Source organism: Elephas maximus, chromosome 2, assembly GCF_024166365.1.
Source record: "Elephas maximus indicus isolate mEleMax1 chromosome 2, mEleMax1 primary haplotype, whole genome shotgun sequence".
NCBI lineage: Eukaryota > Metazoa > Chordata > Mammalia > Proboscidea > Elephantidae > Elephas > Elephas maximus.
The window spans coordinates 13,861,499-13,874,451 of record NC_064820.1 but is presented as its reverse complement, the minus strand read 5'-3'; the positions used below and the strand labels follow the sequence as shown (position 1 = coordinate 13,874,451).

At 40.4% G+C, this 12,953-nt stretch overlaps 1 protein-coding gene across 2 annotated transcripts in view; it reads left to right on the top strand.

The window, feature by feature from the left end:
* CTNND2 (catenin delta 2) overlaps window positions 1-12,953 on the top strand; it is a 1,201,869-nt gene that overhangs the window by 618,547 nt on the left and 570,369 nt on the right. For both annotated transcript variants that reach the window (XM_049861022.1, XM_049861014.1), the window contains exon 6: window positions 7,252-7,424. In XM_049861022.1, coding sequence (XP_049716979.1) covers window positions 7,252-7,424 — 173 coding nt within the window. The remainder of the gene's footprint in view (window positions 1-7,251; window positions 7,425-12,953) is intronic.

The window sequence follows — 12,953 nt, the reverse complement described above, 5'->3', positions numbered from 1 at the left end:
GTTGTTCTGAGCAGACCCTAGGATGTTCTTTGTGAAAAAGATGAGCAATGCATCATAATATTACTACATTGACATCTTACTAGGTAATGACAAAACAGGACAATAGTCAAATCAGTCCATAAAACCCAGTACCCAGTGCCGTCGAGTCGATTCTGACTTATAGCGACCCTACAGGACAGAGTAGAACTGCCCCATAGAGTTTCCAAGGAGCGCCTGGTGGATTCAAACTGCTGACCCTTCGGTTAGCAGCCATAGCACTTAACCACTAAGCCACCAGGGTTTCCAAATCACTGTATACACTTGGCAATAGCCAGAACATTGTGCACATCCACTTTGAGGATGTTCTTTGATCAGCATGGTCAAAGAAGTCACTGTGACCACTCAGCTGGTGTCCTAGAGGCATATAGACCAGAGCATGGTTTCTACTTCCTAATACTAAGAAAGACCTTAGGATTCACTGTTCCTCATATTTCAAGTTTCTTCTGAATCAGTCCATTGCACTGAAGATAACATTGGATTTTCCTAGATGGAATTCCAATGCCCAGCCTCTTCCTTGCCCTTTCTCCTGCCCACAGAAATGCTCCTATAGCCTTGCTCCAGCTGACATCCTCCAGTCCCTCAGGACTGCATCCTGATTTTACCAAGAGCCCAAACGAGACATCATGGAAAGCCAAATATACATATAACTTAAAGCCCCAAATTATAAATGCTTCTGAAATCTTTGGTAAATTTGAATTTTCTACCTCAATGCACAGTAACGTTAATGCAGATAATGAAGAGTGAGTTATATGTAAATTTTGGTTCCATTACAAAGTAATTAAGAATTGTCCTATAATTGTAACCATTTTCATAATTTCATATGGCTTTGCTCTCTAAAACTGGAATGAGTAAACGACATTGCTCTGAAACCTAGTGAGCAGTAGAAGAGTCTTTGTGAAATGTGTACAGTGTCCTAGCTATTGTCCTGGCTGTTTTGCCCTTACCTGGTGAGATGTCAGCATAGTAATATTATGATGCATTGCTCATTGTTGCAATTGCCTTTGTCAGAGTGCATCTAGGTCTCAGTGCTTGAGATGTATGAACAAAATAATGAGATAGAGAATCTCGGTTGGCTTTGGTTGAGTATTGATCAAATACATAACTGATTCTATAAACGATGAACAGACTTGATTACTTCATGATATGTATTTCGGGAGCACACAAATCATATCTTTAATTGAAATTCTTTTGAAGAGAATTGCCATATAAAGCTCCTGCTTAGAGTTCACTGAGAGGATTCTGGAGATAGTGTTATGAATCTCTTTAGAATATTATAGAATTATTTAACTTGCTAACTACTTATTCAAGAAAGTTCAGAGCACGTTCACACAATATTGCCAGGAGATAGATAAATGATCAGGACATCCAACTATTGTCTTATTGATGTTTTTAAAAGATCTGAGTCCTATTGTGTCTGCTTCAACCTTTATTGCCCTTGACATCCACTGTCACTGGGATGTCACCTGCACGAGCCATTATGTCAGTGTCTAAGTATGGGTTCTCTAGAGGACTAAAACCAGTGACACATATGGATGGAGGGAGGGAGGGAGGGAGGGAGGGAGGGAGGGAGGGAGGGAGGGAGGGAGGGAGGGAGGGAGGGATGGAGGGAGGGAGGGATGGATGGATGGATGGATGGATGGATAAGTGGAAGGGTGGGTAGATGGATGGATGGGTGAATGGATGGATGGATAGGTAGGTAGAGATTTACTTCAAGGAAATGTCTCATGCAGTTGTCAGGGCTGGCAAGTCCTAAATCTTCAAGGCAGACAGCAGGCTGGAGACTTCAGCAGGCTTACATCCTAGGAACTGGAGGTCAGGCAACAAGCAGAGTGCAAGGTAAAGAGAGAATGTGCTTTACCAGAACATCCATTTATAAACTGGAGATAACCCACACCCCCAAGGAAACTCCCCTTCCAACTGATTGGCTCATCATATCAGATCACTATATGTTACATTATGGAAGAGTAACCGGTCCAGTATCTGCCAAGCCCCTGAGAATCATAGCCTAGCCATGTTGACACATAACATTCACCATCACAGTCAGGATTGACTGTCCTGAAAGAAATATCCCAGGAAAGGATCAATGCGGAGCCACCCATTTTCAGGTACAATGGTGACCACTAATCTTAAAGGGCTTTTGCTTTCCGCTGTAACTCATTCTCTTCTGTTAAGCTACACCCTTCGGCAGAAGCCAGGGGTAAAGCCCACAGCAGTAATTCCTCACTGCCTACCTCTACCCGTGTGGCTAGTCCACAGCTTCCTCTGCCCCCATCAGAGGCCCTCCACTTGTCTTTCAGAGGCTATTCCATATCCAAGTCAGCCCACCACCAGAGCTTCAGCAACCACCCCTTATCTCTTCCTGCCTGGTTGTTTTCATAGCAGCAATGGGGCCAATATGTTCCTGGCTTTCCAGAGTGAAACTCTAAATGCACTTCCCAGTGGAGACATTGGATATCTGATGATTAGCCCAATAACACCATTGGTACAGATTAAATGATTTTCTGCAGCTTATTGGAAACTTCCCCATCTGGTATATATCATTTTCTCAGGACACTGTTTTCTAAATTAAAAGAAAAAGGATTATAATAGTACTTTTGTTATACCCTTCATGATGAAGTTGGTTGGATGGATACATTTTAATTTCCTTGCTTGACTTTTTACCAGAAACTGTATGTTCCAACTCATAGCAACCCTATGTACAACAGAATGAAACGCTGCCTGGTCCTGGGTCATCCTCACAGTCATTGCTAGGTTTGATCCTATTGTTGCAGCCACTGTGTCATCTTCTCTTTCAGCAAACAAGGTTGTATCATCTGCATAACGCAGGTTGTTAATGAATCTTCCTCTAATCCTGATGCTATAATTTTCTTCATATAATCCAGCTTAGGTTATTTGCTTAGTATACAGAGTGAATAAATACGGTGAAAGGATACAACCCTGATGCACATCTTTTCTGATTTTAAACTGTGTAGCATCCCCTTGTTCTGTTTGAATGATTGCCTCTTGGTCTATATACAGGTTCCACATGAGCACAATTAAAAAAAAAAAAAAAGAAAGAAACCAAACTCATTGCCATCGAGTCATTCCAACTCATAACAACCCTATGTATAGGACAGAGTAGAACTACCCCCATAGAGTTTCCAAGGAGCGCCTGGTGGATTCGAACTGCCAACCTTTTGGTTAGCAGCCGTAGCACTTAACCACTATGCCACCAGGGTTTCCTGAGCACAATTAAGTGTCTGGAATTCCCATTCTTCACAATGTTATCCATTTTCCGTTATGATCCACACACCCAAGTGTCTTTGCATAGTCAGTAAAACACAGGTAAATGTCTTTGTGGTATTCTCTGCTTTTAGCTAAGATCTATCTGACATCAGCGATGGTATTACTCATTCTGCATCCTCAATGTACTGTTGAAACAGTTTTTGGATTATCTTCAGCAAAATTTTACTTGCCAATGATATTAATGATATTGTTCGATAATTTCTGGCTTCTGTTGGATCACTTGTCTTTGGAATGGGCACAAGTATGGATTTCTTCCAGTCAGTTGGCCAGGTACCTGTCTTCCAAATTTCTTGGCGTAGACGAGTGATCGCTTCCAGTGTTACACCTGTTTGTCAAAACATCTTAATTGTTATTCTGTCAATTTCTAGACCGTTGTTTTACAGCCAATGCCTTCAGTGCAGCTTGGACTTACTTCTTCCTTCAGTATCATCAGTTCTTGATCACATGCTACCTCCTGAAATGGTTTAACGTTGACCAGTTCTTTCTGCTACAGTGACTCTGTGTATATCTTCCATCGTCTTTTGATGCATCCTGCATCATTTGATATTTCCCCGTAGAATCCTTCAGTATTGCAATTTGAGGCTTGAACATTTTCTTTGGTCCTTTCAGCTTGAGAAATGCTGAGTGTGTTCTTCCCTATTGGTTTTCTAACTCCAGGTCTTCGCACATTTCATCATAATACTTTGTCCTCTCCAGCTGTCCTTTGAAATCTTCTGTTCAGCTCTTTCACTTCATCATTTCTTCCATTTGCTTTAGCTACTCTAAGTTGAAGAGCAAGTTTCAGATTCTCTTCAGACATCTGTTTTGGTCTTTTCTTTCTTTCCTGTCTTTTTGATGACCTCTGCCTTTCTTCATGCATGATGTCCTCAATATTATCCCATAATTTGTCTGGTTTTCAGTTGTTAGTGTTAAACATGTCAACTCTAATCTTGAAGTGGTCTCTAAATTCAAGTGGGATATACTCAAGGTCATACTTTGGCTTTCATGGACTTGTATTAATTTTCTTCAGCGTCAACTTGAACTCACATATGAGTAATTGATGATCTGTTCTACAGTCAGCCCCTGGCCTTATTCTGACTGACTATATTGATCTTTTCCATCGTCTCTTTCCACAGATGTAGTCGATTTGATTCCTGTATATTCTATCTCATGAGGTCCAAGTGAATGGTTGCCATTTATGTTGTTGAAAAAAAGGCATTTATAATGAGTAAGTCATTGGTCTTGCAAAATTCTGTCACATAATCTCCAGTGTCCTTTCTATTACCAAGGACATGTTTTTCCAAGTATCGATGCTGCTTCTTTGTTTTAAGTTTTCACATTTCCAATTACCAGTAATTATCAATGCATCTTGATTGCATGTTTAATCAATTTCAGATTGCAGAAGTTGGTAAAAATCTTTAATTTCTTCATCTTTGGCTTTAATTGGTTGCTGCGTAAATTTGAATACTAGCCGTATTACCTGGTTCTCCGTCTAGGCATATGGATGTTATCCTATCACTGACAGCATTGTATTTCAGGACAGATCTTGAAGTGTTCTTTTTGACAATGAATATGACACCATTCCTCTTCTATGTGTCATTGCCAACATAATAGACCATATGATTGTCTGGTTCAAAATGGCCAGTGCCAGTCCATTTCAGCTTACTAATGCCTATGATATATAATGTTTATGCATTCCATTTCATTTTTGATGACTTCCAGTTTTCCTTTATTCATACTTCATACATTCTATGTTTCAATTATTAACGGTCATTTTCAGCTGTTTCATCTCATTTTGAGTTGTGCTGCATCAGCAAACGAAGGTCCCGAAAGCTTTAGTCCATTCCACAGCAATAAAGTTGACTCTACCTTGAGGAGGCAGCTCTTCTTTCCCCAGTCCTATTTTGAGTGCCTTCCAACCTGAGAGGCTCATCTTCCAGCACTGATCAAACGATGTTCCGCTGCTTTTCATAAGGCTCTCACTGACCAGTTTTTTTTAAAGTAGATCATCAAAGTCCTTCCTCCTAGCCTTTCTTAGTCTGCAAGCTCCACTGAAACCCATCACCATGGGTGACCCTGCTTGTATTTGAAATACGGGTGGCATAGCTGTAATTATTCTCCATCAAAAAATTGACTTTGTACTGTGGTTAAGATAACATGAGCCCTCTTTGCTCTGTCTGCTGTGAGAATGAAGACCATTCTCAGCAACTAGTCCGTGGACATTCCAGAAACTGCTGACATCATTCTGTAAGGATGCACAGTTATTGTAAAAGGCCCCAGAAGAACCTTGTGGAGGGATTTCAATCACATCAATGTAGAACTTGGTCTCCTTAGAAAGAAAAAGAAGTAGCTTCACTTTGACAAATTGTAGGGAAATAGATAGGAACTGGCTACAGTTCGAACTATCTGTCATCATGTACGAGACATGATTAAGGGTGTTACACTGGGCTTCAATTACAAGAGTAAGTCTGTGCTTGCTTCCCCATCAATGCCGTTATTCAGAAGAGCAGGTCTGTTGTTGAAATCTGAAACTTCTTGGGTTTGGATGAGGCCAAATGTTGCTTGTTTAATATCTCAAGCCCAGAAAAACCAAAAAACCAAACTCAGTGCCGTCGAGTCGATTCTGACTCATAGCGACCCTACAGGACAGAGTAGAACTGCCCCATAGAGTTTCCAAGGAGCACCTGGCAGATTTGAACTGCTGACCCTTTGGTTAGCAGCTGTAGCACTTAACCACTACGCCACCAGGGGTTCCCAAGCCCAGAAACATGAGTTAATTCTTGAAGGACACAACGCTGAACTTGTATCAAATTCAGCTGCTTTTAATTCACCAAAGCCACAACAGTTTAAAAACAAGAGTATATGGAAAATTTTGGATGGTATCTATGCCTCTGAAAAAGTAACCATTCAGTAGGCTGGCGAGTAAGATCTAAGAGTTATCCAGCTATGAAGACAAGGCCAGATGGTTCCTAAGACCTATGGGTGGTATCTTTAAGGTGCAATAAAATTTATCTGTTCAAAAAAAAAAAAAAGAATAACATAAGAAAACTTGTGTTGCCAAGTTTTTCCCCTATAATCCACTCTGTTTAATGCAACCCATTTCGAACACACAATGGAAAACAACTATACTACACTTCTCTATACTTCTTTTAACCCCCAAAATGAGTATTAAATTTGATTAAAGAAAACTTGATTAAAAGGAAAAGAATCCTACCTAAACAAGACCTAAGAAAATAAACAAGACTTCTTATGCAAAGTGCAGTTAAATTATAAGGCCGGGGACTGATTGTCATTTCCTCGTCACTTGTGATATGATCCACGTTAGCAGCACCAGTTTTAACAGTGCGTCTTCTCTTTGTTCTCCTACTGCCCATTACTGTGATGGCAAGATAGCTAGTCATCTGAGATCATGTGAGATCAGGGTGAATTCTATATTCTATGAATAGCTATTAATATTTTAAACACTGTCTACCCTTCAGGCACAAAGGTATTACATCAGTATTTAGACAATAGAATTTGTCACTGATTGGAAGGTTTCGAATGTTTTAACATCCTGATAATTAAGTAGAAATTGTAATTATACTAACACAATTAACGGGTACCAAAAGGTAGACTTTTAAATTATTTCAAATGTTTCTGATATTGTCTGCTCCAAAAATACTGACTTGATTAATTAATTTGTCTCATAGAAAGAAATGTCTCTAGGTAGGTCAGGATGAGATCATTTGAAAAATCTACTCTTTTGAGAACTTTTAAACTGCCAAAAAAAAAAAATCTCATTTGCCAGCCGGAGTTGAGTTATATGGCCATTTTGGTTCTCAGAATTCAAAGCATAGATGTCTGGAATCATGTGCGTGTGATAATTGTCAGCTACTCTCAGTAAATAATACATGTCATTTCTGCTTCGCTGAGACCATCACTGACTGCTCTAAATGACTTTCAATGTAGGGCCCAGCCTGCTCTCCCAGAGTGCACTTCAGCTCAATTCCAAACCTGAAGGGTCCTTCCAGTATCCGGCCAGCTACCATAGCAACCAGACCTTGGCCCTGGGTGAAACGGCCCCGGCACAGCTCCCCACCCGCAGCACACAGGGCCGAGCTGCTGCCCAGAGCTTCAGCCAGGTATGTGCGTGGGGACCATCCGTGGGTGCCAGGGTGGTATGTATGTGGGAGCCCACTCCAACTTTCAGTAGGTGTGTCTCACAAGTTCTTCAGAATGCATTGGGTGCTGCGAATGAAGGAAATGAGCAATAAACTATAATGATAGAGTAAAACGGAATTGCAAACATATTTGTTTAGGAATATCTGTGAGTTACTTGCTCTGTGTATTTGCATGTATTCACATGTGAATATGTCAGTGTGTGTCTAGGTACTGTATATCTTTGTCTATATGTGATACAAACATGATTTATATTCTCAGTTTGTGAGTGTACCTGAAAAATACGCTGAGTATTTTTTTTTCTCCTAAAGATGTGAAGTTGTTTCCTTGGGTTAATGTTATAAATAACCATAGCGTAAATATAGAATCAAGTATACAAAACTTTTCTGAAGATAGTTGTGCTTCATTTAGGAATAGTTATACTTTGTCAAGTCTGATTTTCAAATGTGCCCATAATTGTTTTGTTAAGGTATTCACTTATTCTTATATTATCATTGATACTATAAGATCTGATAGTGTCTTACAGTATCATCAGCTGCAGTTAAAACCCACTTTTACAGGAGGCAGTGCATACTAATCTGGGAATGATTTTTTTTCAAGAAAGATCTAAAAGTTGTAATATATAGAGAGAGATAGAGAGATAAAAGTAGATATAGATTTAGATGTTGTCATTTTGTGCGACTGAATCAATTTCAACTCATAGTGACCCCACCTGACAGTAAACTCCCTCCCCAGAGTTTTCTATGCTACAGTCTTTACTGGAGCAGATCACCAGGTCTTTTCTCTAGCAGATCCACTGGGTGGGTTCAAACTGCCAAATATTTGTTCAGCGGCTGAGCCTAAACAGATAGACATAGATAAGACACAGAAGTTGTAATATATAGCCAGTATTTTGGTTTTCTAATTTTGGGGTACAAGCTATATTTGATCGACCCACCAGAGCCAACGTAATGGAGAGCCATTTCGTTTTAAGGTATTTTAAACTTATCTTTGAACGTACGAGACCCTTATGAACTGTTTATGCTGGTGCCTGGCTCTCTGAGCTTTTGCTCCCGGAATGACTAACCTTCAGTCTCAAGTGGTGCCTTCACCTGACCAGCTTGGTCGTACCATATATGCATTTATTGGGCCATCCCTCTGCCAGAAACCCTCCCCTATCCACGCTACCCACCACCCAGCTCCTTCAACTCCAGAGCCCACCTCTATCACCAGTTGTGCTCAGACGAATTTCTTGTTATTGCTCATCCATGTGATTTTCTCCAACTAAACTAAAAGCTACTTGAGAACAACGACCAGCCATTTCTCTCTTTGTATCAGCAGCACCTGGCAGACCACATGGCCCCCAACAAGTGGCTGCAGAAAGGCGGGAGGCAAGGAAAATTAGTATAGGACAGTGTAGTCGCCAGGAGATGTTCATTTTATGTAGCATGAGCGTCATTCAAGCATAAGCTGAGAAGTCCCATTACATTTAAATTATTGACCCAGCGGTATTTTTAGAATATGATTGCCTTGTGCAGCAGTGGTTTGTACTTTTTACTTTCCCTTGATGCTGAGTGGTGGGATATGTGGATAAAAGGGGGTGATAAATAAAACATCCCACCGAGAAGAGGGGTCTGCCTCTCACTGTGACTCAGTGCATGACCACCCCATATGAATAGGGGAAATAAGGGTGCACCATCCTCCCACTGGAATGGAGGAAATGGAGATATGATAGTGGGAAAGGGCCTTGGATGCCGAGTCCAAGTCTCTCATTGTATGGAGCTGACACGGAGGATATGCCTGGATGGCTCTACTTCCTAGCTACAGGCTCTCTGCTCTTTAGAGAACGTTGGTCCATGCCATCTACCTTACAGGAATCTGAAAAGATACATGAGGGAATGTGTAAAAATAATTTTTAATTCATTGGAAAAAAGGTTGAGATACACACACACACACACACTTATCACACACACCAAATTGTCATTTCATTATATATGTTGTTGTTGTTAGGTGCCGTCGAGTCTGTTCTGATTCATAACGACCCTGTGCACGACAGAATGAAACACTTCCCAACTGCCTGGTCCTGCGCCATCCTCACAAATGTTGCTATGCTTGAGCCCATTGTTGAAGCCACTTATGTCAATCCATCTTATGGAGGGGCTTCCTCTTTCTCGCTGACCCTCTACTTTACCCAGCATGATGTCCTCCAGGGACTGGTCCTTCCTGATCAAGTGCCCAAAGTGTGTGAGACAAAGTCTTGCCATCCTCGCTTCTAAATAGCATTCTGGCTGTATTTCTTCCAAGACAGATTTGTTCATTCTTCTGACAGTCCATGGTATATTCATTACACATGTACATTATATCATGTTTTAAGTATAGGGTGGTCTTTTTATTGTAGCAAACATTATTAGATTTTTTTAAATCTAATTTTATTTTTTTTAAAGATGAAATGGAAGCTGTATGACTTCTTTCTCTAGCTATAGCCTGTTTTGCTCTCAGAAACATCCCATTATGAAGTGGAACTATTTTTCTTCTTTTTGTCTACACTGATTCGCTGACCATGGTAAACTGCTCATGGGTAGAATACATTCACTTCGGACTTTTTTGAAAGCAAACAGATGTATTACAGTCCTTCTTTTATCCTTAAATCTGGCCTGCCTTCTAGATCTAACGGGTTATATTTTGAAAAAAGGAATATTTTATGCTCTTTTGTTGCTCATGTTTGGCCTTTTTCATAAATACCAAACCAAAACCAAACCAAACCCATTGCCATCAAGTCAATTCCGACTTATAGCGACACTATAGATCTGCCCCAGAGAGTTTCCAAGGAGCAGCTGGTGGATTTGGACTGCCAACTTTTTGGTTAGCAGTAAAACCCTTTAACCACTATGCCACCAGGGCTCCAATAAATACCAAAGACCCCTGTAATTTGAGTGCAATACACTGAGTTAACGCAAAAAAAAAAAAAAATCAGTGAACCCTTGGCCGGGCATCATAGAAAATGGCAATATCAATATAAAATGAAAAATGAGTCCGCATATCAACGTGAGCATTTTGCAAGCCAAATTCACGTATAGCTATGTAATAAAAAAAAAAAAAAAATGTAATCACTAGCTATTAAATCAAGGCTTTCTTCTTATAAAATTACTAGCTACCACTTATCGAGCACTGAGAAGTAAACTGTATGAATACATTCTCCTATTTAAACCTCTCAAGAGGGTTGTGTTTACACCTACATTTTAAAGATGAGAAGACTCAAACTTATCTGGGCTTGAAGAGTTGTCATGCACCATTTAAGGCAGCAACAGTGAGAATGGGAACATGCTCTTGACTGAACTGAAATCTAAGAGTGCCAAGAGGGAGCATTTTGTAGGCTTCCTATTTAGATATTGGCCATTCCAGTAAAATATGTCTACAGCTTGCACCTATTAAGAGGCCTGTAAATGTGGAAGAGCAATATGGCGATTTGTCTACTTCCATAAAAGTCCTGCACTAGTAGAAGTTAATGACATTCTATCATCTGCTAATTGACATGGGGGTAAAATACAGAAGTTCGAAAAGACAGGACTGAGCCTTGCGTTAAAAGTCAAATCCACTTTAAAGTTTAATTAGGAAGTGTTACTAAGTTGTAAAGTATCAAAGCTATGCAGTTGAAGTCATCAGAGGTATAGTTTGAAGCTATCAATAAATGTGAATGTTCAAGATTATACCTTAAGTGTGAGGCAAAGGGTACTGGGATCCTAATTTCTCTAGCAGCTGGGTAGGATGAAGAAGTCTGAATATCCAAACCAGTAATTCTTGAATATTTAAAAAGTGGCTCCAGTGCACTGGGCTAACAGGACTGTGGGTGTTGGTGAATATTTCAGTTCTTCATTATTTAAGCTCTGTGGCCAATATTGGTACCATGACTTACTTTAGCTATGTGGTGCAGTGGGGGGTGTAGTGGTTAAGAGCTTAGACTGCTAACCAAAAGGTCAGCAGTTCACATCCACCAGGTGCTCCTTGGAAACCCTATGGGGCAGTTCTACTGTGTCCTTATAGGGTCACTATGAGTCAGAATCAACTCGACGGCAAAGGGTTTGGTTTTTTGGTTTTTGTGGTGCGGTAGGAAAAACATGTTTTATTGAACACCCTACACAAGGAGCTGCCATGAGTTGGAATTGACTTGATGGCAACTAACAACAACGTAGGACATGTGACTTCAAACGTTAGAGAAATGTTTAACAAGCAAACCAATATTTTTAATCTCAGTGTAGTGTTATACCCTTGAAAGCGAGGAGACCATATCCTATTCCAGTAATGTCTCCTTTGTCCAGTTCATCTATGCAAGACCTTTATTTGTGTGCTTTTTTAGAGCCTGGCGTACAGTCTCTTCAATATTCTGAATGGCGCTAAATCTCATTCCTTCAAGATTAGGTTAATTTTTAGAATATCCTGTAGTCATAAGGTGCCAACAGAGCTAGTGAAGTTCAAAGTATAGTTAACAGGTGCCAGGCCCCGTTCATAAGGACAGTGATCTAGCAACACGAAACTAGTTGTTTGCCAAAGAGAAAAAAGTATAATTCTAAAGTAAGGCGAATGATTTTCTACCTGGCTCTTAAATCATTTCCAAATGCATTTTCACAGCAGTATTACAAACACCAAGGATACTAATTGCAACTGAAAAAATCTTCTAGTTTATTTCACGTAGCAAGGCTTTATTGTGCAATCATCACCAGGCTCTTTGCACAGCCCTGACAAAACACACATAACCTGTGTTGCACAACCATACCAGTCTGAACGGAAAAAGAATGGCTCATGAAACTGCCAAAAAATACTGTTTTTCTGCCACTACCCCAACTAACGTCCTTGTACATGATTCTCCTAAAACTCTGAGTTCATGGGGATAGACTGAAGGAGAGAGAGTGTAAGACCCTTCCCATCAGACCCCAGGCCTTCCCAGGAAGCGACAGGAGCAGATTTAAATTATCCTTTTCCTCATCCCCTTACCATCACTCCGCTCAGCTGGGATGAAAGCCCTGTTCTCTAACGGGATGTGTAGACTCCTCCTCCATCCCTCCCTTCATCCTCCAAGTCAACCCTCACCGTTGTGTTAACTCTTCCAGGTACCCCAATCCACACAGGTTGGTTTCAGTTCCATTTGTATGCCCGTGGACACTGAGTTGATTCCAACGCATAGCGACTCCATAGGGTTTCCAAGAACGTAAATCTTTACAGAAGCGAACTACCACATCTTTCTCCCATGGAACCACTAGTGGTTTCTAACCACTGACCTTTTGGTTAGCAGTCGAGTGCATTAACAACTGCACCACCAGGCCCCCCTCCATTTGTATACCTCTGGTTTATACTTTAGTGTATTCAGGACATTTATGGCGTGTCCATTTTATATTATGAGCTATTCTAGGTGATTAGGATATAGTAGTAGTAAAAAAAAAAAAAAAAAGACAATGACCCCTGTCTTTGAGGAACTTATATTCTAGCGGCAAAGAGCAGGGACTCAGAAAATTGACACA